We start from the raw sequence: 26,847 nt of genomic DNA on the forward strand, positions 1-26,847 counted from the left end.
TGGCAGTCGTTCTATTTTATTTTAAACATAAATCTTAGTATAAATAGTATAGCCATGTGGTACACAGCATCCTAGACAAATTCAAAGGATTCATAAGAAATAAAGGCGGAATAGGTTTTAATCCCGTTTCGAATAGATGCAGAATAATAATCCTGTGCAGGTTTCCTTTTCAAAGTTGCATAACCTCCAGTGACAGGTATCACCCCAGCATGGATTGCTGCAGCGCAGATGTTAGAGTCCTAGAAAAAAAAAATATACACTTAGTTTTATGGAACATTATCATCAGGGCTGTTTTTACAAGTGTATAAGATCCATCTAGAATTTCACTTGCAGGCTATATTTAACCAGAAACAGTATTTCAATAGTGGACCTGCAGAACTTCTAAACTCTTAGCTGTTTTATGATTTGCTTTCTCGGTTGACAGGCAGACAGCGGGGATGGGTGACACTGACTCCCAGTGAGTACATGTCGTACATGCTGCAGTTAGAAACAGTTCATCAGCTTTACCCTCAGCCCTTAAAAGAGAACTACGCCCTAAGCTCATTTGGCTGTACTTTTCTTGTGGATCACAAGAGTGCTATTCATTCTGCACTCCAGTGACCCATTTTCAGCTGACAGCAGGCTAAAGCCTGCTGTCAACTAACATCACAGAGCCAGTCCAGGCTTGGGAATGGCACCAACCATATGGTAAGGATCCACCCAGGAGCCTGGACCGGCACCTGGATCAGCCTCTCAGCAAGCCGCTGAGAGCCTGAACCAGCTGATCCTACCCCCTCCACAGCCCAGCGCTCCAGTGAGCACTGGAGGGGGGTAGAGCAGACAGTGGTGACCAACAGTCACCGTTCTCTGCTCAGAGCGGCAGGGAGAACAGAGCGATCAACGTTGCAACTGCCAACATTCTCAAACTTATAGCATACAGGTCAAAGAAGCTATTTGCATGTAAAAGAACAAAACAAATTCTTACAGATGTGTAAATATCAGTCCCCCAAACTATATATAAAGAGTCACAGAATGCAGGGCACCAAACCCTAAAACAAAAAACAGAAATGGTTATTCAGATGTATTAGGATAAATGACATAAGCAAACTCATAAGGATCAAAAATATATATTGCCAACATGTTTGTATATTGTATAGTGGTTCTTTGTTCTTCTGTTCTTTACAGCCATTTTTTAAAGTCTAAATTTACTTATTAAAAGGAAAAAAAATTAAAAATTAGGGACAATACTGCCCTACTGGAAGATTATGATGATGGGGATGGAAGAGTGACATCAGAGGAGGAAGATTTCAACTTAACTGCAGCACAGCAGAACAAGGGATACATCACACTGAAGGTAAGTAATATCCACTGTGCTAATTTTTTATTTTTTTTATTTTTGTACGCTTAGGCTTTGGATAATTCCATGAACTTCTGCTCAAAAAATGCTATAGCCGTGTTAAAATTAGAATGTTCACTAAATGTATATTTATGAAAAGGTTTATGAACATGTCTCAAGATCCATTAAACAGATACTGAGTTCTGACTCTGGGATTCTTTCACCTGTAAGCTCAGCATGCCATGTTATACAACTTCCCTTTCTGAACAGTCCCTTGCATGCAATGCTAGCAGGAGACCTTAGTGGGTTAGAATTGTTAGAAACTCTGTAGTTTAAGATTGGCAGCAATCCCTAGATGTCCATGATAATGGGTTTGTACGTTTAAATAATCCACTGGATATGATTAACAAATTAATATGTCATTTCAATTCAAAAGCAGGGATCTTTTGGTGCCTTTATGACATTTCCCTTTCTTGTAGAGCAGGGGTCTCCAAACTTTATAAACAAAGGGCCAGTTTACTGTCCTTCAGACTTTAGGGGGGGGGACTGTGGCCAGTGGGAGAAGGAAATGTCCTGGCATCAGTGGGAGTAAACAATACAAAAACATTGGTATTAACAGGAGATATAGTGCCCCATCATTGGTATCAATGGGAGGAATAGTTTCCCATTGCTGGCGTCAGTAGGAGGAATAGTGCCCCATCATTGAAGTCAGTAGGAGGAATAGTGCCCTATCATTGGTTTCCGTAGGTGGAATAATGCCCCATCATTGCTGTCAGTGGGAGGAATAATGCCCCATTATTGGTGTCAGTGGAAGGAATAGTGCCCCATTGTTGGTGTCAGTGGAAGGAATAGTGCCCCATTGTTGGTGTCAGTGGCGGGAGCTATGCCCCACTATTGCTGATGGTGGGGAGAATAATGCCCCAAGGGCCGGATAAAAGCAAGCAAAGGGCCACATGCGGCCCCCGGGCCGCAGGTTGGAGACTACTGTTGGAGAGCAATTTGGAAACCTTTAAAATGGCAGTGTTGTGAAAATAGAAGCTGTTTCCAAGTCTTTCCCACCTCTCACACCTAAGTGTTGGTTAGCAAGACCATTAAACTGATGAGCCAATAGCACGGTGGGAAGGGGGGCAGGCTAGAGCCAGTGACCACAGGAGCTAGTCACTCTTTGCATATCTAAGCACTTCCAATTTTTTGGGAATCCCAGGAAGCACTACTGACATGCTATTCAATGTGAATTGTAAATCCTGAAGAATTGTATCCACAGGTATACTTTATGGTGCATGCCTATTGTAACTACTACTATACTGTATTTTCTGCACATACAGTATTTGTTTTCCAGTTATACTTCTGAAGACCACAAAAATCAACTTGGCTCTCCAGAAGTTTGAAAAGGCTGGCTGAAATGAAATAAAAGGTTGTCAGTTAAGTAATCTGATACTCACTGTAATGGGTCACCGTTCAGAAGGTCTAAAAAGGTAGAGCAGCTAATAGGCCCTGAAAAGAAATTTGAAGCAGAAAGAAAATGTACAATTTAACAAGAATAGAAAAAAACTTTTTGATACCCTCAGACCTGTAATAGAACATCCAGTAGTAAAGGGGAGTCTAAACTCAAATATTAGCTATACTTGCTATAGAGTAGCATGTTAGTAGGTGCAGATAGCTAGTTTGCCACTAAGTGGTTTTGTCCCAAATTAGTGTGGTAATAAGGAATTATGTAAGTGGGTGTTAGATCCCTTTTAGATAAAGCCTTCCTATAGTGATGTAATGGGTGGAGTTAGTATCCATATAAATGCCAGGTTGGGAGGAGCCCGGGTGAGACAGGACATGGAAGACAAATGCCCCACAGCCACGTGGATGTAGTTTGCTACTGCAAGGACCCTTAACAAGCCAGAAACTTCAGGTGAGGTAGTTTAACACAGAGAAGAACCAGCTGTAGCCGCCTATAGTGTGATGTGGACTGGGGGCGGATTGCTAACTGTTCTCTGATATGAATACTACTACACCTGGGAGTGACAGAGTAACATTGGGGAGTGCATGTGGCTGAGCAGAGCCAAGAAATGGGCATAGAGACAGAGACTGGTATACTACAGAAAAACACCATGTTAATCTTGGTGACAGAAGTGGAATGCTGTGAATCTAGTATTCAAGAAGTTTGGTCTCAATACTGTGGTGCTCCCAAGGAGAGTGGAGTAAAAAGGAACATAACTTATTTATTCTGTGCTGGCGTTCTGCAAGTCTTATTGTTAACCACAACCGGTTCCATCTCCTATAAATCCTTCACAGTACTTAGCTCTAGACCCCCTGTAGAATATTTGTTAATTGACAGCATATTAAATGTTTTCTTATTTTTAGGAGCCTGTATATGCAATAGTGTTTTTGAAAAACTGTTTTTCTTTGTTCTGTATGTTCAAGACAAAATGTTGTTCAATTCTAAAATATTCTGTGCCATGCATTATGTTACAATGAATTCATATTTGTAGCCAGGTGCTCCTCTTGCTGTGTGCCTGCTGTTCTACCTCTCCTGCTGCTGTAGAGCTGGCTGTGTGTTTCCACCTGTTCTCTCCCCGTGCTGCTGTGAGCATTGACAGGCTGTGTGTGTTTCTGCCCACCCCCCTCCCCGAGTTGCCGGTGGCGATATCCAGAGACTTCATGATGCAGTCACTCATACCTCTCCCAATTGATGATGTGGCTGCAAGGAATTAGGGACATGTAGTACTCAAGGAGCGCTGGACCATAGAGGCAAATGGACAGTGAACTACAGCACCCACACACAAAGGCCTACATTCAGAGGAGGAGAGGAACAGAGTTTTCCTGGGCAATTGATCAGGGGCAGTGCAGCATGGGGAACCAGAAAGTGCAGACCTGTTGCTGGGGTTCTTTGTATAGCACCAGGGAGGTTGAGAATATGCGGAGATTGGGGTGCCATTGCTGCATTCTGCGTGCCCAGAGAGTCAGTACACTGAGCCAGTGAAAGGTCATTTGCTGTGCAGGGACCAAAGCTGGAGGGACCCATTGCTGTGTGTGTGCCTACAGCAGTAGAGAACCAGTGAGAGTCTGAGTGCTGGGACTGAGCCTTGTGAGGACCTTATCATGAGGGCTGAGCTATTGGAGACTGGATTCCTGAGGCTAGCATTTCGCCAAACATCCTGGAGTGGACTCATTGTGTACCAAGAGTGGTTAGTGGAATCAGCTGTGCTTAGTCCATCACTATCCACAGTTTATTGTCAGGAGAGACTGCCCATTACTTAGTGAGACAGTTACTTAGAAACAGTGACAAGTGCACCACCATACAGACAAGCCCCAACATTAGCCAGCTTAATATTGCAAATTAGGAGCCATGTATTAAACAACCATCTTTCAGGGCTACTCTATTCAGGAACATTTTCATATCTAGGGGTATTATCACAGAGTGCACAGGGACCCTTTTTGACCAGTCATTGCAGAGGGTAACAGTGACACTTTTTTCATGACAGTTATAATTTTTACCATTGATGGTGTTCTTTATTAACCCTATGTGTGCCAGTTCAAATTGGTTTAGCATTATTGTGGCCTAGTGTAATTGCCATATTGTAGATCAATATTCACTTAATTTATTTCAACATATTTAAACATATTAAGTTGCCTGTTTCTTGCTTTGTGCTTTGCATTTACCTGCCTTGCCACAGAATATTCAGTTTATCTACTGCTAAGTAGCTTGTGGTTTATTTTCTATGTATTAATATAGTGTGTAGTATACCAGCACTTAAGTTACAGCTAGGAGTGCCACAGGGAATAGAATGGTTTGCAGAGTCACGGCAGAACAGAGAACCCATCATATCAAGTGGCTAGTGCTATATATTGTTCTCAGCCTTTTTTTTGCTTCTGTAACCTGCCTTCCTGTTAGAGGGTGGCTACATTTGTTCTTCATCCTCCGACTGTATGTAGGAGCATGGCCACCCCTTCTTGCTCACACCAGAGTTGGACTGGGGACTTTGGACTATGAGATATGTAGTGTGCATAGAGCTTGGTATCAAGAGATTCCCGAATTTTCCTCTTAATAAGTGCTTGAACATACTGACTGGCATATTCAAGGCTTTGGATATCTTTTTATATCTTTTCCATCTTTATAAAGCTTTATTACCTTGTTAACAGTTCTTTTTTGCTTTTATGGCTCAGTATCTAGCCTGCTCAGTGCATCCACATGAGAGCTAACAAACTCATTGACTATTTATACATAGACACTCATTGCAATTTAAAAAGCCACAGATGTGGGAAATTAACCTTTATTTTTAACCCATGTGTGTCTCCTTGTGTGTCTGTACCAAGGCCAAGCATTCCAGGATATGTAAACTTTTGATCAGGGCTATTTGGGTGATTTCTGTTATCATTATGATTTAAAAAGGAGCCAAACAACTATCTGATAATAAATGGCTTCACATGATCACTTTCCTTAAATAAAAGACAGTTTTTTGGCATGAGTAGTCATATTTTCAATATAAATGCCAAAATTTCAAAATTTTTGCCAGGGTGTGACACTTTTGAATACAACTGTAAAGCTACAAAGATGTGTGGTCATAGGAATGACATTCCATCCAAATGAAACTTTCAGATAATAGAAATCACCTATTTAACTGTTCAGCAATATGGAGGTATCCAATATCGTCTACAAACCCTGACAAACAGTGGAACCTCCTGGATTGATGTTGTTTGAAATATATTGTAGAAGGAAGTTGTTTCCATGTGAACATACTGGGAAACCAAATAAAGCTTTAGCGAGAGCAGTATCTTGCTGTCAGGTCTAAAATGGACTTGTGGTGAGTGGAATCAATTCATAAATATTGAAAAGTAAACACATACATTCACACCAACTTAAATCAGGAAAAAATCTTACCTGCATCAATCGGGGTCACAGCTGTAAGGTCAGTTGCTTTAGGTGCTGTTTGGATACGGGTATCAGAAGTAATTGGAGCATTAGTAGTAGCAAGCGCATTGGCAGCTAAAAGAGTATCTGCAGCCACAGTACTACTGCTATGAGATTGAAGCACATTACTTCTTGAAGCAATATCAGTTATTACAGGGACAGTAGTAGTGTCTGTGTAAACAGTAGTGACAGTAGCAGCAGAAGTCGCAGGAAGGTCAGTACTAGAAGGAGGAGCAGTAGTAGCCCCCGAAACACCAGAAGTTTTTGTAGCTTCAGAAGTGGTTAGGAAGTCAGTACTCAAAGGAGGAGCAGTAGTAGTGTCTGAAACCTTAGTAGTGATTGTAGCATCAGAAGTGGCAGGAAGGGCAGTACTAGAAGGAGGAGCAGTAGGGAGAACAGTTGTAAAAGTAGAAGCAGTAGAAAAAACAGGAAGGGCAGTTACAAATGTAGAAGTGGTAGGAGAGGCAGGCAGGGCAGTGCTAGAAGGAGGAGAAGTGGGAAGGGTAGTGCTGGAAACAGCTGTAATAGCAGAAGAAGAAACAGTAGACGTAGTGAGGTTAGTGAACAACATGAATGAGCTGGCTGATGTCCCATAACTAAGGCTGCTGATGCCATTCTTATTGGAGGCAATGTAGTTTGCTTGACTTGGCATCTTCACTACTGTGACATATCCTCCTCCATTAGAGCCTACTCCGGCATGAATAGAAGCTACACATATGGCGGAGTTCTGTAAAGATCAGTGTAGATATGGGTTTAGGCATTATAAAAGGTCAAGAAATATACGTTACAAGTAGGTTTATGTACATAAACATAATTCAAAAAAATAATGCACAGAGAAGGTAAGTATACCATATTTATTATTTTAATTAAAAAAAAAACTAAAAACTTTTACAGCCACTTTAAGGCCAAAACACTAGGCAACTTAATACCCTCTCTGGACAAGGCAGAAACCAGTCAGTTGAATGGCCCTCCAGTTCCAGCCTATCAAGTGGTGTTGGTGTGGCTTCGTAGGCTGTATGGTTGTGGTATTTATATTCATTTTATGTTTACTGTTTGTTAACTGACTCACATTACTGTTTAAAAGTGTCTTTATGCCATAGTCTGCATATGGAGATGTGCATCTTAGACTGTCAATGATTTTACAGGCTGGTAGCACATGACTGCATGGAATACTTGTCATTCCCTGGGTGCATAAACACAACCCTCTGCACAGAGGTAAGGATCTATGTACCTTTATCAATGAGGCCTTATAATGTCTATCGCTAGGCAATTTTGTTTTATTTTCAGTGTTCTCACTGGGGAGATTCACTGATCCATGATTGTTGATAACCATTGTCACCAATAAAGAGAGAGTCGGGAAATCCAATATTTTATAGTTATCCCCAAAATAAGTTATGGAAAAAATCTTCCAGATTGGGCACCTAGTTCAAAGACTACTTTGGGAAATTTCCTCTAACTTCTCATTGCATCTTTGGGATAAGAAGTGAAAAGAACTTTACCCAAACGGTGCACAGACCACAAAAATAAACAGTGGCTTTCCCCATTCCTTACTCTATCCAAAACAGAAAAATTGTCTATACATACACTTTAGGTTTGGTCCGGTGACAGCTATTTTATGTAGTCAATAATAATAATAATGTGACTGCTGTATACATTCCTCTGTCTATGCTACCATATCACTTAGGAAATCAGCTGACTATGATTGTGTAACAGTAGAAATAACATGAAGAAATCAAAGCACCAAGACAAGATTGCATAAGCAGATGTATTTGTTAATGCAGTATGAGGAAGGTCTCCTACCTTTGTGTAAATATTTGTTCCCCATATGGATAGACTTTTTGTCATACACCCAGATGGACAATACACACTGAAATACATCATTACAGAATTAGGAGGAGCTACTTTAAAATTATGAGATGCATAGATTATATTACCGTTGTGGCCCTGTGCAAGAGATTTCCCCAAATTTTCATGCCCTGGTAGGACAATGCTTCCTGTGGGACAAGAAATGGTAGGAAATCTTTGCAACAGAGGCACAGACAGCCATAAAAAATATAAATGTGTGCGTAGAAAGCACTGGATCTTTTGTTACTGATATCTCATGAGTATAAAAAGTCAGTTAAATGTATAGTCCTAGCTGTAGATAAAGTCCTTGCATAAAATATGTAGTATAAGCATCACAATGGTCAGAAAATCCCAAAAAAGTATTAATCATTTCAGTTAAGGTAAGGTTAAACAGCCAACGAGAGCCCCTTCATCAGGGATTGAATACTACATGAACTAGAAGTTAAGGGCGCTACAGAAAATTGGCTAGAGTTATAGTATTCCTGACAGATGTCCAGAACTCTAAAACTCTTTCCTATTTCCTATTAGAGCCTTAACTTCAAGTTCACTCAGTATTAACCACTTGAAGACATGACGGTTTCACTGCCTTCCTGCCCAGGCCACTTTTCAGTTTTCCATACTGTCACACTTTGAATGACAATTGCTCAGTCATGCAACACTGTATCACATGAATTTTATGTATTTGTTTTTAGACAGATAGAGCTTTCTTTTGGTGATATTTAATCACCACTGAGTCTTTATTTCCTGTTATATAAAGGATAAACACCTGAAAATTTTTGACATAAAACACAAATAAACAATCTTTCTTTAAAACATTTAGGCCAAAATGTATTCTGCTACATTCTGTGTGAAAGTTATAGAGTCTACAAACCATGATTGATATATATATATATATATTAGAGAATCTGCCTGGGACAGGGTTAAGAGAGGGTTAAATGTAGAGGGCAGGTACTTTCCCTTCAGGCCTGTTTATTAACCAGCTGGTCATGGCAGTTTTGCTGTCTGTAGTGAGGTGATCTGGATGCTGCCTAGAAGTCTCCATAAGCACCCGGCCACATCGGATGCGACTTGGCATGCGATTTGCATGCCAGGCGACTTGAAAGTCGCACCCTATTGTCCGCTCTTAGAGCGGTTATATCGGTGCGGTTACGACTTGGTCGGAGCTGCACGATTTCTAAAGTAGTGCATGCACTACTTTTGTTGCGATTTGCATAGACATCTGTGTCAAATGTCTTGCAAATTGCATTGAAATCGACAGGTCACCTGATTTCAAAATCATCTTTGATGTGACCGGAATGTAATCTGATTTTGACCTGGCGGGTGAGCTTGCCTTTAACAGAGACTCTGAAATACTGTGTATGCTGTGGCTGGGCCACTTAAAGTTATCCAAGTGTTGTACTCATGGGAAGATATTGTTTTAAAACTATATCTGAAGACACAGCCTGTCACTTTTCTGTTTGCCAATGAATAAAACAGATTTTAAGTTTACTGAATAGAATATATCCTAGAAATTATCAATCCTGATGTTCTGACCGCCTTTCATTTCTTGAGGCCCTAACATGCAAGGGCAATACAAATACCCCCTAAATGATCCCTTTTTTTGGAAAGTAGACAGCTCAAGGTATTTAGTAAGAGGTATGGTGAGTTTTTTGAAGTTGTAAATTTTTGTCACAATTTTTTTGAAAAAGAAATTAAATAACATTTGTTTTTTTTCCTCATAAAGTTGTCATCTTAACAAGTTTCTCATACACAGCATACGCATACTAACAATTGCACCCCAAAAAATATTCTGCTACTCCTCCTGAGTATGGGGATATCACATGTTTGAGACTTTTTACAGCCTACATGCATAAAGGGACCCAAAATCCAAGAAGCACCTTTAAACTGTTCCCGTCCAACCAGTAGCAAAACGACTGCCAAGCAGGACTCATCAATCCGGGTGGGTATCATATGATGTCCTTCCCGGATTGCACATGCCCACGGGGCCGCGCTGTGGCAAGATCTGTCACAGCCGTTGACAGATCTGTGTACTGGCCTGTTTGCAGTGCCATGTGACCTGCTGTGACCAATCAGCAGGTCACATGACAATTGTAAACAATGGATGGTTTCCTTTCATGCCATCCATTGTATACAATTGTGTCACTAGCTGTGATTGGTCACAGTGATCACATGTACAGTCTGGGCCAATCACAGCCCATCTGTATCATGTGATTAGCTATGGCCAATCACAGCTAATCAAAACAAAAAACCTGAATGAATCGATTTCATTCAGTTAAATGCTTGCTTATAGCAAACAAATGCTTTGCTATAAGCAATCATAATGTGTTAAAAATAAAAAATCTGATCACTTCCCTAAAGTAGTACAATGTTACTATGGTAACATTATACTATTCTGGTCATAGTGTATTATAAAAAAAAAAAATTTCAAAAAAAGAAAATAATTTAATTTAAAAAAAAAGAAAATTTTAACAAAATAAAAAAAAATATTTTTTTTTTCGTACTGTCACCAGTCAGTGTCCCTGATCACCACCACACCAGTTATATGATAACCCTGTACTGCACTGGTGACAGTATGTTAAAAAAAAAAAATGTTAATATTTTTTTTTCAAATTTCTTAATTTTCCCAAAAATTATGACAAACAAATTACAACTTCAAAAAACTTGCCATGCCTCTTACTAAATACCTTGGACTGTCTACTTTGCAAAAGGGGTCATTTGGAGGATATCTGTACTGTCCTGACATTTTTGGGCCTCAAGAAATTAGATTGGCTGTCAGCACTTCAGGATTGATCGATTTTCAGATAATGGACCATAGTTTGTGAACTCTATAACTTTCCTACAGACTAAATAATAAACACTGATTTGGGTTATTTTCGCCAAAGAAATGTAGCAGAATACATCTTGACCTAAATTTATGAAGAAGAATTATTTATTTGCAAAATTTTTTACCAAAAACAAAGAAAAATGTGGGGGGTTTTCAACATTTTTGGTCTTTTTTTGGTAATTTAGCAAAAAATAAAACCCCCAGTGGTGATTAAATACTACCAATAGAAAGCTCTAGTTGTGTGAACAAAATGATAAAAACCTAGTTTGGGTACAGCGTTGCATGACCACGTAATTGTCATTCAAAGTGTGAGAGCCCTGAAAGCTGAAAATTGGCCTGGGCAGGAAGTAAAAGTGCCCGGTATTGAAGTCGTTAAGCTTTCAAGGAGCATAAATTACATGTTTAATTTTACTGACTACCTATAATATTTCTTTAGTTCCAAAAGTGCCAGGACAGGAAAAACGCCCACATTTTGGAAAACAAACACCCCTAGTTGTCAATTAATATTTCTAACACACAGCATAGGCATACTTTGAATTATACTTCAAAACACATTATGTTACTCCTCTGGTGTATGGCAATGCCACATGTGTGAGACTTTTTCACAGCCTAGCCACACAGAGAGATCCAAAATTCAAGGAGCACCTTCAGGCATGCTAATGGTATAAATTACAGTTTCAGACCCATCAGCAGGCGGGAGCTTAAACTTCATGCTAGAGTCCGGCTGGGCAGCAGGTAGGAAATCAGCAAAGTCTGGCTGGACAGAGAGCAGCAAATTAACACAGGCTGGCCGGGCAGCAGATCATCAGAGGCAGGCTTGCCAGCAGACAGCAGATCATTACAAGCAGGCTTAGTGGCAGAGAGCAGATCATCCGAGGCAGGCTTGGCAGCAGGCAGCAGATCATCAGAGGCAGGCTTGGCAGCAGGCAGCAGATCATCAGAGGCAGGCTTGGCAGCAGGCAGCAGATCATCAGAGGCAGGCTTGGCAGCAGGCAGCAGGCAGCAGATCGTCAGAGGCAGGCTTGGCAGCAGGCAGCAGATCATCAGAGGCAGGCTTGGCAGCAGGCAGCAGATCATCAGAGGCAGGCTTGGCAGCAGGCAGCAGATCATCAGAGGCAGGCTTGGCAGCAGGCAGCAGGCAGCAGATCATCAGAGGCAAGCACTGAGGTATGCCGGACTCTATCAGCAGGCATTGAGGCAGCAGTGAATAGTGGCAGAATTGTATGAGTAGGAAAAAACATTTGTTTCTTTTTGGTTTAGATGATGGCGTTCTGCAAGTTGTTGCATGGTGCTAACCAGATTGTGTTGCTGATGGAAAATTAGTAACAGTACTAGGGAGCATAGAGGAAAACAGAAGCAGAGGAAGGGGCCTAAGAGGTTGCCATGGGTAATGGAACTCTAGGGGGAGCCCTCAATTGGTTAGATGCAGAGGAAGTGCAATTAATGGAAGCAGTACTGGTATACAAGAAGTAAGGAACACTCTGTAGCAGCTGTGTTTGCTAAGGGCAATGATGGAAGGAATTCTTGGTGTTGAGTTGCAGATGTGAATTGGTGTGAATCTACTGAAACTGGAGATAGGATCTCTGACCAGACCTAAGGAGGAAAGGTCAGTTTGAATTTCCCTTGCTTGACTGAAGAGTGCACAGCAGTAACACAATCGAATAGCACTTGTTGTGAACAAACTGAGTAGTGCTCCCTTTCACATGCCTGAGGCAGGTATGGTTCCTGGAAGATGGTTCCTGTCGTCTTCCAGGAACCATACCAAAGACTTAGCCTGGGGCATATGCAAGGGAGGAGTGAAATCATCATGGCCATGAGATGCAGTAGGCGAAGCTAAATCAGAACAAATCTGAACAAAAGGCTGTATTTCACTAAATGAAAATCTACCCTTATCAACTAAGGTATGAACTGCCTGAATATATTAAAATAGTTTTTCACTAGTGCAATTCTGCAAAATCAGGAGGCAAAGATTTCTACTACCTAACACCAATGCCACATGACTAATAACCTCTCTTACATCGTAACATAAAGGACAGCAAATACCCAGAACAAACACCTCCCGGTTCCCAAGTGCAGCTGATCTGGTCGTTAGTGGGCATCAGTTTTATGTCAGCAACAGGGGCGGACTGACCATTTGGAAACTCGGGCACTGCCCGAGGGCCCGGGGTCAGTAGGGGGCCCCATGAGATGCCCCTGGTACCTTTTTCATAGGCTTTTTTATGTTTGGGCAAGGACACAGGGGCCCCATGATACCCTATTGCCCGGGGGCCCCATGAGTTGTCAGTACGCCCCTGGTCAGCAACCAGCAGCAGGGAAGGCTAGATCTGCATTGCTGCGCTTAGAAAACTGAGACCTGATATATTTAAAGTAAGATTTATTTACAGTGAAACCAAAATCCATTGACACAGCAAACAGGAAACAAAGCAATTGTGAAGATGCAATACAATATGTATATCTATGTATGTATACAGTATATATATATATATATATGTATGTGTGTGTGTATATATATATATATATATATATATATATATATGTACAAAATGAGAAACACAGATCACAGAGAATACCAAAAATGCAAGGAAGGGGGGAATCAGGACTCGGATTAGGAACAAGTGGAGCAAATATAAGGCAGCAAGACACAGGATAAAGGTACAGGGCAGGAGTACAATCAAGAGCAAGGTCAAGGTAATTGGCAAGCAGTATCTGGCAACAGAGCAAAACACTGACGCGAGAGGCATTATTAAAGGCAGAACTAAATACCCTCCCAGCAGCCAGCATCAAGTGAAACTGATTACTGGATCTGCTGGTTGCTGTGAAATACCCTGTGGTGGACATTTGAGCTACAATACTCCGCACAGGGAACCCCAGTGCCACTAGCAGGTGATCCTGGTCCTTACAGGATGGCTGTCACTGGTTTTTCACAGGAACATTATCAGTGGGATGTGCAGATGGGTCAGTTCAGGTGGCAGGTAGAAACATGGTCATCAAACAGGCAAAGGATTGGTCCAGACAGCAGGCAGAAATGGTCGATAAACAGGTCAGGGTCTGTACAGATGGCAGGCAGCGGCAACACTGCAATGGTGTGGAAGTGACTAGGAACACTGCTGCAGGTTCTGATGACAATGTACTGATGTGGTGGCAATCGAGGACACTATTGATGGCTGCACTGGCTCTGGTGACACTGACCTTTGTGTGGGTAGTGATCAGCAACATTGTTGCTGGCTGCCCTGGTCTGGTGACATTGTCATTGGTGTGTCAGTGATCAGGAACATTGTTGATGGTTTACACTGGTGTGGACACTGAGACTGGTGTGGCAACGATCAGGAAGACTGGTGGGGGCTGGCCTGGTCTGGTAATTCTGGCTGTCAGGAGCTGGTTCACCTGCTGGAATAACTGTGTTTTCCAGAGTGGGAGGTTGTAGATTCGGTGTCCACCAGTGGGTGTTTACCAGCAGATCTCAGTAATCAGTCTCCACCTGATGCTAGCTGAAGGAAGGATATATAGGTCCTCATCTGCTATTAAAATGACGTGTAATAGCAGAGGAGGACCTATATACCCTCCCAGCCGCCAGCATTAGAAGGAGACTGATAACTGAGATCTGCTAGCTGCTGGTGGACACCAGAACTACAACCTTCAGCTCTGGGAAGCACAGTGCTACCAGCAGATGAACTAGGTCCTGACACTGGCACTGGGGTAGTGGCGATCAAGGACACTGTTGCTGGATGACACTGGTCTGGTGGCACTGAGACTGGTGTGGTTACTTATCAATTACACTGTTGCTGACATAGGTGGTCTAGTAACATTGGCAGTGGTTTGGCAGCACTCAGGAACTCTGTTGCTGACTGCACTGGTCTGGTGACATTAAGAATGGTGTGGCAGCGATCAGGAACACTGTTGCTAGCTTTCACTGGTCTAGCCTCACTAGGACTGGTGTGACAACAAAAGGGAACACTATTGCTGGCTTACATTAGCCTGGTGACACTGTTGCTGGCATACACTGGTCTGGTGACACTGGGAATGGTGTTCCGGCAATTGCAATCAGAAGCACTGGTGCTGGCTTACAGTGGTCTAGTGACCCTGGGACTAGTCTTGCAGTGATCAGGAAAACTGTTGTTGGCTGCACTGATCTAGTGTGGTGGCAATTAGGAACACTGTTTCTAGCTACACTGGTGTGGTGGTGATCAGAAACACTAATTGGCTGCACAATTAGGGCTTCTTACACATTTACCCATGAGGTGTGTGTGTGTGTGTGTGTGTGTGGGGGGGGGGGTTTACAGTTTTACTGCTCCCCCCTCAAACTGCTTCCATCTTTACTTGCAGAGGCAGCAGCAGCCAGGGGTGTACGCATTCTGCAGCTCTAATGCTTTGCTTCAAAGCCGTGGTAGGAATTACACCCCCTGTCACTTTCAGTGGGCAGAGTGCCCACTGATCACGATCTACTCAGGTGAATGGGGGGGCTTGTGTGGGATCCAAGGGGTAAAAGCAGGTGGTGAGGAGGTGATACGTCTCCTCACCTCCCGTCACAAAATCTCTGAACATGGATCGCCCTTCATTTAGCACAGAACACGTGAAAGAGGCCTTATGGTGACTCTGGAATTGGTGTGGTGGCTTCCTATGCGGGCACTTGCTGAAGAAGGGGAGCCAGGAGTGCCAGCAGGGGTTCCCAGAAGAGGAGGATCGGAGGAGATCTGTTCAAAACCATTGTTTATTATTTTAAAAAGGAAAACATTTCAAGGTTTACAATTACTTTAACATACTATAACAACTGCAGCAATTTACAGAAATTACTGCTTTGAACATGTCACCTGATTTCCTTAGTTCATATTGTTTTGCAATATGTCATAATATTAAGCTTACTTTGTAATATCATCTGTCAGATCATCTGCTGTGGTAGAACAGGGAACTAAAACTAAAATCAAAAAGTCTAGATTAATGAAAAACACAATTCATGGTAGCTGTATACAAGATAATTTTATGGTAGCAGTGGAATCATACAAACAGACATTTTTGTAGGAATGTCATTCCAATTTAACAAAGAATCTAGACTACTCATAAAAAGTTCAACTTTAAATAGGCTACCTGGAAAAGTATAACTAATCACAGAAAACATCAATTTAAAGGTTCACGTCTTTTATTACATAGCTTAAAAAAATATTCATAGATAAAATTGATGGGTGGTATGATATCCATTGAAAAGGTCTTGACAATAAAATGGCATGTTGTCTGTATGTGTTTCACGAGTATTTCACTTCCTCATGACCTTGGATGTGCTTCACAAAATTTTGGAAAATAAAACAACTCCACATAAGTGTGTAATTGGGTGCAACCAGCTTCGCTCACCCCCCTCCGCTACACAGTGAAAGAGGGAATGCAGCCAGTTTTTCTCTTACCATTTCTAGCTGTGCGTGTTGTCTGCTAGCTCCTGCTCTTCCCCTCCCACCTGGCACTGCAGTGTGGATCCAGTCAGAGGGAGGAAGAGAGAGAGTCAATGGAAGCCTTAGAGAGAACTTGCTGGGCAGAAGCTATGGAAAATGAGAATTGTAGTTCTTAAAGGGGTGCTGCACCATACTTAATAATGGAAGCTAACAGGCTGTGGACTTCAATTTCCACAAATCTTTGCACCTGGAGGAGGAGCAGATTCACTGTTTTCCCAGGCAAACGTATCTGGGCAGTCCAAGGAAGAGAGTGACCAGGACAGATTTGTTGTCAGGGTCTGTGCCTCACATCTGAGATACCAGAGCCAATAAAGAGGAGCTAAGAGGACCTGTTGCTGGCTTGTTCCCCCACATCAGGGTGACGGACCTGCACCTGAGCCTGCTGGAGCTACCTTCAGCGACTGAGTTGACAGAGAGAGACACTGTCTTTAGGATCTGAGCTGAGAGTCTGTGGGCCTGTGTGAGGATCTGGAGCCTGATTGCTGGGAACTGCTGATTGCCACGGCATCAGGACCTGATTAGCCACCTGCCAGGAAGTAGTGAGCTGAACTACATGTCTAAAACACGCAGCACACTTTGTAAACCAAACAGAGAATGACCCTACTTAGCATCTTAGCCTCTGTCATCTAACACTCTTAAAGGAATGGTTCCTCACCTAAAGAAGGGCCCCACCGAAAGCTTTCCAGTGTTGAATGTCAGGTACTTTTAGCCATGTTTAGGGGTACTCACATGTCCTAGAGATTGCATGCTGTGCACAAGGAAATGTTTACCTTTGTTAGTTGATGCCACTAAATAGACTGTAGCTGTACTTGTTGTAGTTAAATTTAACATTACTATAGCCTTTGAGTACCAGTTATTGGGTCATTTACAATTTTGCCTTTATGTCTGTGTAGTTGTCTGTTTGCTGATTTATACTTTGTTTTGATTCGCCAAAAAATATCCAGCTGATTCATGATAGATGAGTTCATCTAATTTCTGAATCTGACTGAATTTGGGCCTTCATAGTTTTGTTTGGCATTAAATAATATTCAAAGGTGTCATCTCCATTTTAAGGAATCAAAGTAATTAAGTTGAGCTGTGTCAGGAACCATGAACCAGGCGGAGACAAAGTGCAGTTAAAATCACACCTTTATTGAAATAGCAAATATAACATAGATCAGGAATGTAGTCAAAACAGAAGCCAGAGTATGGATTTTATTATACACTTATATCTTTTTTTACTTATATCCATCCATCCTTATAATTTACACTAAGGGCTTCCCAACAGGCCAGGAGGATTTTGCCTGCCTTCTTTGGGTCATGCATGTATTTGGGGCTTGACAAAAAGTAAGAATGGGATTGTGTTGAAATTTTTCTTTTCTCACCATATGTGGTTGACTGGCTTGATTTACTAATACATGTGGTTTTTTTGTAATTTTATGATAATTGTTTCATTGTTATCACGTTATTTGGTTTTTGATTTTCGAATTTCGTGATTTTTTTGTATTTACAGTATTCACTCATGTAGATGGAGTTGTTTTGGTGAATTTTGAGGCATGTCCAAGGTCCTGAGAAAGTAGAACACTTGTGAAACACGTAGACAGCCAACATTACATTTTACTGTCAGGACATTTGACCTTTTCATTAGGTATCATACAACCCATCAATTTAATCTGATTTTTAAAACTATGTAATAAAAGATATGAACTTTTAAATGTGTGTTTTCTATGATTAGTTATGTTTTCCTGGGCAGCATATTTAAAATCCATACCTTTTTGTATGTAGTTGTTTAGACAATTCATATTAGTATCTACAAATTAAAGAGCTTTATTGTGTAGTACACAATTATTAGCAAAACCTGTCTAATCTTTAAAACTGTTCTGTCTGAAAACATCACCTCTATGATTTTTTTGACAGAACATCATTACAAGGCACGGCTGGATCTAGAGGGGTGCTGGGGTGGGCTGTGCCCCAACCCCCCCCCCCCCCCGATGTACATTATGTCCATGACCGCTGAGCTTCCCCCTCATCCCGCACTCAGACCTGGCCGCAGTGAACTACAGTAAACAGTCCAGACAGGAGAAGTGACAGCGGCAGAGAGGAGAGAGTGGGGAGGAGGTGTGGGCTTCTCTGTGATCTCCCTCCTCCTGTCATAACAGCGATCCTCCATACAGAAGGGTACAGAGGATCGCTCTTAGATATTATGGTACATGGCTTTATTCTTTCCTTCTCCTTCAAAGACTGCTCAACTCCTTTAAATGTGGGTAAGGGCAGGCAATGAAGTCGTGTACCTTCTGTATGGAGGATCGTTGTTATGACAGGAGGAGGGAGATCACAGAGAAGCTGCATCTCCTCACTACTCCTGTAGCTCCCACATGTAAGATTGGGGGAAAGGGAGCTTGTGAAGGAGGGGTGGTGGGGGGCTGTTTGTGCTGGTAAGAGTAATTGGGGGGGATCGTGTTAGTAGGCAGAATTGGGAAGGATGTGTTAGGAGGGGGTAATTTGGGGGGGGATTAGTGCTAGGAGGGGGGAATTGGGGAGTATTAGTGCTAAGAGGGGGGGGGGATTTGGGGGATTTGTGCTAGGAGGGACATTTGGGTGGGGGCGGGGATTTGTGCCGAGCCGGATAATATGCAGGTGGTTGTGCTAGGATTGAGGATTTTGGGGGGAAATTGAACTGGTAGGGGGGATTTGTACTAAGAGGGGGGATTAAGGGGGAGGATTTGTACTAAGAGGTGGGATTTGGGGGGAGGATTTGTGCTAGGAGGGGGGTTTAGGGGAAGTATTTGTACTACGAGGGGAGATTTGGGGAGAGGATTTAAATTAGAAGTGGGGATTTGGGGGGATTTGTACTGGGGGGGATTGGGGAGAGAATTTGTACTAGGAGGGGGAATTTAGAGGGATGATTTGTACTAAGAGGGGGGATTGGGGGGGATTTGTACTAAGAGGTTCGATTTTGGGGGAAGATTTGTGCTAGGAGGGGTGTTTAGGGGGGAGGATTTGTACTACGAGGGGAGATTTGGGAAGAGGATTTACACTAGGAGTGGGGATTTGTATTGGGGAGGATTTGGGAGAGAATTTGTATTAGGAGGGGGAATTTGAGGGGAGATTTAGATTTTTTTTTTTGGCCATAGAAGATTTGTGGGAAATTTGGGGGGGGGGGGATTTGAGTTGGAAGGTGGGATTCGGGGGCAAAGATTTTTTTTTCTGGGAGGAGGAATGGGACTGTGAGGATGGGGAATTTTTGCATTTTTGGTTGGGTAGAATTTGAGTTTGGGGGTGGAAGGTGGGGACGCTGTTTGCTAGATGATCTTGTCCCGGCACTGTCCGCTTGCAAACAAGACACTTAACAAATCTTCTCCTCCCCACATAACATGTAGCTGAGATCAGATTCCCTAACACAATGTGTAGCTGACTGCTATGGTGCAGTTCTGACCTGTGAAATTCCCTGGCTGGATTGGCAGCTGCAGTAGCCAGCTCAGGGGCGGACTGACAACTCATGGGGCCCCTGAGCCAGTTACACACTGTGTGAAGTGATACCATTCTCAGCTATGTGCTGTGTGGGGAGGAGGAAATCACCTAAGTGCCCTGTCCTCAACTCTGCTGACCACTGTCTTCCGCCATGCTGACCCCTATACCCTGCCCTGCTAACCCTTGTTCTCTATCCTGTTGACCCCTGTCCTCTGCCATGCTAACCACTGCACACTGATTAGATGACCCACTGTACACTTCCCTACAAACTAATGGCCTCTGTACACTGCCCTACAAATTGATGACCCTATCCTCTGCCCTGCTGACCTCTTATACACTGCCCTGTCGACCTCACATCCTCTGCCCCCCTGACATTTTTCACTGCACCCCCAAATTAGACAGGCTCTGCATTACAGGTATCTCTGGACTAGTTGCCCCCACTGCAAGTGTTACTTGTTTATATCTAGAGGAAAAATAAAAGGAGATTACTTATCTGATCCCCCTCTTTTTCTGCTATTAAACCAGTCCCTGAAGCTTCCGAAGCCCTGCTCTCTAGCAGTTTAGGATCCTGACATCATCAAGACCAAAGCAGGCTCCATAGCCAGGCTCTGGACGCGAGGATACCAAGGGACAGTCCACTGCTGAAACACAGGGGAGCACAACCTGCCGGGGCAGTGGAGGATCGGGTAAATAAAACTGTTTTTTTCTACTCCCCTATACCAAACAAGCTTGGTTTTGGTTAATGTGGAAAGAGATTAAAACTCCTTTCAGGTTTTTATGGTCATCAGTGCCCCCGTTATGAAGATTCACCCTCTCTATTTGTCATTTGTCTATTTGTTTACCCAAAAGTGAAAGAAAAGCCAAAATGTTGGGTTGTCTCCAAAACAGTACTAGAGGAAAAATCTTGCAATGGGGACAAGATTTGTTCTCTTTATAGGGATTTCCTCTCACTTCCTGTTTTGGCTATGGGACAGGAAGTGAAGGGAAATCTCCCCAATGGGACACAGAAGGCAAAAAACTGACAGGGGTTATACTGTAACCTTTCCTTAATATATCCATGAAAAAAAGATGTTTTTAAATCAGAAACTTACCTGCATATCCGAAATTGCATGACTGTATCTGTGACCCTGCAATCCATACACATGTACAGTTAGTTATGAAGAGAGTAACAGAATAATTATACAAGCAAACCTTGCAAAACTTGATTTATATAAAAGTTCTACATTTATTGATATTTAAAGGTATTTGCGAACATTATACATCTGTGTTCCTACACAAGAAACTGTTAGATGACATTTAGGCAGTATCTTGCATGACTGTGTCTGCGAGTCTGCAATACATGTACAGTTAGTTATGTAGAGAGCAACAGAATAATTATACAAGCATTCCTTCTTTGCATACCTTGACTTACTGTATATAAAGGTTCTGCATTTAATGGTATTTAAAGGTATGTGTGACCTTTTTTTACATCTGTGTTCCTACACAAGCAACTGTTAGATGTAATTTAGTCCTCATGCACACTTGATGTTTTTACAGCGGCTGTTTTTGGCTTTTGACTTTTTTTTTTTCCTACAGCTAGTATCCCCCCCTCAGCATGTTATCCTATGTGTCCATGCACACATAGACTGTAATCAATGTTTTTTGGCTGGAAAAAACCCAGAACTAGTGGGTTTCTAGAAGAGATTTTCAGCTGTAAAAATGCTCTAACGCTGAAAAACGCAGTAAAACGTGGTAAAACGCTGCAAACCGGCAGTCTTGGACTTTTGTTGACCAAAAAAAATTATTTTGGTCAAAAAAATGCTATAAACCGCAAAAGTGGAAAAACTCTGCTAAAGGTGGCAAAACGCTGAAAAAAGCTACTGAAAAAAACACTAAAAAAACTGAAAAACTCACGTTTTTTTTTAATGTGACTTTACACAGCTAACGTTACCAGCGCTATCAAAATGTCCATTGTGCATGAGAACTTAGGCAATTTATTATACAAAGCCCTTTCTCATTATTTTCTACAACTCCAAACACCTGCCTACTGTAGAGCCACATGGCCAGAGACTCCTTAAAGTAGAATTGAGGCCAGTATAAAGACAATTAAATATAGCAAAACATGCTCTTATAACAGACCTCGCAGTTCATTAGCATGTTCTTATTTAGTGACCTCCTCCCTCCACCTCTTGCCAAAATGCTGCTTTACACTGAAAAAAACTATTGGAATAAAAAGGTTAGTTATTAAATACATTATGCTGCTTCTGTTTGCAGCACTTAGGCGGGGTTGATGTCACCATTCTCCGAACTCATCTCTATCCAGACTTCAAATTTGTGGGGGTTTTTTTAAATTCCAATGAGCTGGAGGCTCTGAGGCAGGAGCAACCCAGCCAGCAACTCACTTGAGTAATAAACTAGGCTCTTTCTAAATTTAGGGGTGGGATGAGTTCTCCAGAGTACTCCGGATCTTATCTCTAGTCACTATCCTTCTGGCAAGATCACAGGGATGGCTGTCATCATTTTTGTAACATTTGCTTAAATTTAATGTTTGGGCCATCATATTGCTACTCTGTGTATAATGTAAGAGACACTGGTATAATGTTTTTGGTTCTTATGCATTGTCAATGGGAGGTATTGGGCAAGAGGTTTGACTGTTAGGTTGAAGGGTGCGAGTTGTGGGTAGGCCTAGACGACATCTTTTATTACATGTATAGCTATATATATTTATTATATACATACCTGTGTACACAACTGATAAAACTATAAGGAGCAATGTGGATAGCATCCTGTAGAAAAAAAACAAAAACTGTTTATTCAAAACAGACCTGACAACATATTTTAAGCACATATTTAATAAAGATCCATTTTATATAAAAAGGAAATACATACTCAGAGAGACAGTCATAAAGGGGACATTTACTGCTGTGCTCTCTGTTTGGAAAACCTGGAATGCTTTGCAAAACCAGTGTCATTGCTGCACCTTGTATAACATGATTATTTGTGAAAAAAATTGTAATAAAGAATAATAAAAAAAAACATAATTGCTGCATAATTTCCAAAGCAAACATCCAACATTGGTTTTGCAGGTCTGTTGACTAAAGTTTCCATGATTAAAATTTTTGCAGGTTCTCAAAGGACCCAGATTGTAAAACATGCTAAACATCTGTAACTGATGCCACAGAAGTCTTGAAGGCAATTCAAAAGGGTCTGTTATTTAGCTTATAACAACTTTTAGTAGACCTATATTTTCTTAATTAAATATGTATTACAAAATGCAATCTTTGACACTTTTCCATTGTTTGAGGACAACAAGACATTAACATGTATTTCTCTTATTGTAAGCATTGTAAGGGTTTGCTCACACTAGGCGCACAGTCATTTGCTGCTTCTTCCAGTGCAGTAAAATTTGCATGTACAGTTGCAAGAAAAAGAATGTGAACCCCTTGGGATTACGTGGAGTTTTGCATGAATTGGGCATAAAATGTGCTCTGAATGTCATCTAAGTCACAACAATAAAGCAGTTTTACAAAAGGTCATTACTAAAGAGTTACTGGAATTTGCTATTCATGGAATTGTGAAATAACCACAGGACTGAAAATGAAACTTCCAGAGTCGCAGCTGAAGTCTGCATGGCTGCACAGAACCAAACTGATTTAATCAATAAATAAAAAGGTGCAGTGTTTTCTTTTAGTAAGCAGGAACAATTCTAAAATGTATTTCCTGTGTTTTCTACAAAATCAAAGTTTTTACATAATAAACCTATAAGAGGTAATAAAAAACCATGCATTTTGTCTGCAGTTTCAGTTGACCCAAAATGTAAAAATGTGAATTTAAATATGTATCACGAATGACATTTAAAATAAATGCAGCTTTTAAGAAAATAAACATGCAGGCTGTAGTAACAGACATTTTTTTTTTTAGCTTGGCCTACATTTTAATTGTCTCTTACTGATTTAAATATTGAGAATTCACTGCATTGCTAAATGTTTGAACAGTAAGAGCCCCTCTCTATTGTGTTTACAGGACAAACCCCACCACTGCTTGCAAGGTTATCAAAGTTTCTAGTGGCACAGGCTGTGTTATCTGAGCCTCATGGATTCTGCCTTCATGCGCCATCACTTTCCATAGACAAATAAAGCCTACAGATGCTAGGAAAATTGTGTTTGATTTTGTTTTTCCTGAATTTTGTTTACTGGCCTGAAGATGTTTCCAGCAATCAATATGTTTTGGCACTACATGGAAGCAAGGGGTGTTGCTAGACTCTATCACCCAGGGATTCCAGGGTGTCACTGGTCTTCTATAAAGTGCCCCAGGTTTCAGTTGAAGCAATTGTTGCCAGCACCTCTGCAATTGTGCTCTAGAAACCTACATCTTTCTTGAACTTTGTTTCATACATTTTTGTAAAATAGATTGTATTAAAGATCTCATTCACAGGGGATTTCTAATAACAATTAAAGCCAAGCGCAGGTAACAGCTTACTTCAATGCTACCTAATTAGGGCAGACAATACAAGATGGAATGGAAACAGTGGCTTTGCAGAGAACTTTTCAGGGACCTTTTGTGAATTTAGGTTCTTTGGCATATGATATTTGTCAGCAAAGAAACAGAGAACTAATAGCAGGGCAGTGCAGTATCAAAGGGAAAATAGAACAATAGAAGGTGAGTCATAAAGGAGAATGGAAGGGAAAGCTGATGATATGGGTTGCAAGAAAAATACTCTCCCACTTGCCATGGTATGCTAAAAGGCCAGCAACATTTCAATCAAAGTACGTAGAAGTGTCCTGGGTCTTTAACCACTTGTCCTCTCACACCTGTACACCCCCTATAGACCAGAGCAGTTTTTAAATTTCTGCAATGGATTTCGTTATTCAACATCACTTAAGATAACAAATTAATACATATATTGTTTTTTTAAGGACAAACAAGTTTTCTATTTGTAATATTGTTTTGCAAAAATACTTTTTATACAATCTATAGACAAAAAAGTCACAAAACTAAAAAAAACATTGTTCATTTTAAAAAAACTAGTGTTGCTGTAGGTTTGGGGTTTTTTTTACATTCAATTTCGTGCATTTAAAATGTGGCACTAAAAACAGTGAACAAACAAAACAAAAAGAAAAGAAAAAAAAAAGTTTATTTAACTACCGGTACTAATGATTAATAAAATAGGGAAACCCTCCCCCCCGAAAACAATAGTTAAAGGGAGAATGGGAAGAATGAGTTAATTAGGACTGATTAGCGTAAACTGAATGTTAATAAGGGGTTTAATAGACACATTTTATGAAACAAAAACTTATTTTTTTACTACTTGGCTTTGTTTGACTTCCATTACAGTATATGCAGATAGAAACTTATCCCTTTGATCTGCAGATGAAGAAAATGGAGTAGATTCAAATGTAACAATACTACTTTGTATCTCTATATTTCACATCTGAGCAGTGATGATTAACACTGAGGGCCCATTCACACCACTTGCGGTGGAGGAAACACGTTTCCTCATACGTTTTCTGCACCGCACAGGAACTCGTTGCCCTCTCTTATGCAGGCCATACATGGGTCGAATTCTGAACAAATTTTCTTTCGAAAATTGGAAATTTTGTGTGTTTTCTAATCCGATGGTGCCACCATTGATTTCGAAATGCAACCAACCAAGCCTTCAATTTCACCTCATGTTGCTACAGAAAAGAATTTTCGTGGCCAAGAATCTTCTTTTCGCCAGGTCACAGCTTTATATTTCTTACACGATTCTCCCATGATTGATTCAAAATTTGTTTGTTTTTCAAAAAATTTCTAACATGCTCAATCACTCAAATTCAATGGTCACATGAAAATCGCCCCTTTCTGTGACCCACTAATGGTGCGAAATTCAAACAAAAATTCTTAGAAAAGATTTTCAAAAGAAAATTCTTTTGGAATTCGACTCATGTATGGGACGCGCATGGGTACCATTAATTGTTAATGGCACCCACATGAATGTACAAAATGTATGCGTTTGCGACCACTAAACCGCATGGTACCACTCATGTGAGACCAGGAAGGGAGAGTAGTGGTATTGCAGCTGGGACAGCGCTGGAGTATGAGAGGACTCAGGTAAGTGTTTAGGGAAGAGGAGGGCAGGTATTGGAAAGTTTTTTTTTTTTTTAAATTTTTTTTTTCAACCTTAATGCAGTGAGTGCATTAAGTTAATAAAGCTTTTGAGTTTAGAAGTATTAAAATTGTTCATCTTGAAATGAAGGCTTTAATGAGAGAAATTTAGAAGCTGCTATTAATGTGCTTTCTTTCTGGAGATAATAACTGCCTGATTGTCATGCTGCCCCACTTGCTCCAGTTCTTTGAGCCAAAGATTAGGAAGAAGTTGGAAATTTTCTTTACATGCCTTTTTCAGGTCAATGAGTCAGCAAGCAGTTAACTAGAATTTTTCAGGGCGACTGCAAGGCTTAAAACATGTTTCCTTTATGTGTGTTCTTTCATATGTTCATGAAACTTTCTTAGTCTTTCCTAATTTCGGTATGAAACCCAAAAAAACAAAAAATGAATATATTACAACTTACCAATAACAATATTTGGTGGTTGCATTCATTTTCTTTTTTTAAGGCTTTTTATCCTTTATTTTCACCTGGTGATCCAGCCAGTGACACACTTCCTGTCTTAAAGCGGAACTTCAGTCCATCTAGTATGGTTGCTCTTCCTCCTCCTCAGGCATCACCATAATGATACATGTGCTGATATGCCCCATAGATTCTGCTCGGCCTTTGAATCTTGCAGAGCCCGTCAACACATCTGAACACATGCAGATGGTTTATGGCACATGCACAAAGACAAGGACATCTTCAGACTTCCCAAGCCGCAGTCTTTTCTCCATCTCATGTGCTCAAACCCCACATGTGTTCCGATTCCTGGAGGACTCAGAGCATGTACAGATGTGCTGCAGGGCTGCCTTGGTACCCAAGCCCTGGGGCACTACTGTGCACGCACAGGGGGCGGGGATAAATTCTCGGCTCGGTGAGAATTGTGAAAGTGATGCTTTTAAGCACAAATAAAGATGTTATTAAAAAAAATAAATTTCTAAGAAAGGAAGGGGGGAGGGGTCAAGGTC

General features: G+C 41.2%; 1 protein-coding gene across 1 annotated transcript; it reads right to left on the bottom strand.

Annotated features, from left to right (window-relative positions):
- LOC149457265 (uncharacterized) lies at positions 1 to 22,527 on the bottom strand. Its single transcript, XM_089683990.1, has 8 exons — positions 22,491 to 22,527; positions 20,864 to 20,899; positions 15,745 to 15,796; positions 8,016 to 8,082; positions 6,186 to 6,942; positions 2,758 to 2,809; positions 965 to 1,028; positions 1 to 239 (listed from the first exon to the last, which is right to left on the bottom strand). The coding sequence occupies exons 4-8, from the start codon at positions 8,058 to 8,060 to the stop codon at positions 72 to 74; spliced, it is 1,086 nt and encodes a 361-aa protein (XP_089540116.1). The 5' UTR covers positions 8,061 to 8,082; positions 15,745 to 15,796; positions 20,864 to 20,899; positions 22,491 to 22,527; the 3' UTR covers positions 1 to 71.
- Between the last annotated feature and the right edge of the window lie 4,320 nt (positions 22,528 to 26,847).

Source organism: Staurois parvus, unplaced genomic scaffold (assembly GCF_062004578.1).
Source record: "Staurois parvus isolate SC_StPar_1 unplaced genomic scaffold, SC_StPar_1.0 ptg000332l, whole genome shotgun sequence".
Taxonomy (NCBI): Eukaryota; Metazoa; Chordata; class Amphibia; order Anura; family Ranidae; genus Staurois; species Staurois parvus.

Coding starts and splice junctions, on each gene's coding strand:
- LOC149457265 (XM_089683990.1), bottom strand. CDS start 8,060: ATGACAAAAAGTCTATCCATATGGGGAACAAATATTTACACAAAG. Junction 6,943..8,015: donor GAACAAATATTTACACAAAG/GTAGGAGACCTT, acceptor TGATCTTTACAG/AACTCCGCCATATGTGTAGC. Junction 1,029..2,757: donor CTGAACGGTGACCCATTACA/GTGAGTATCAGA, acceptor TTTTTGTTTTAG/GGTTTGGTGCCCTGCATTCT.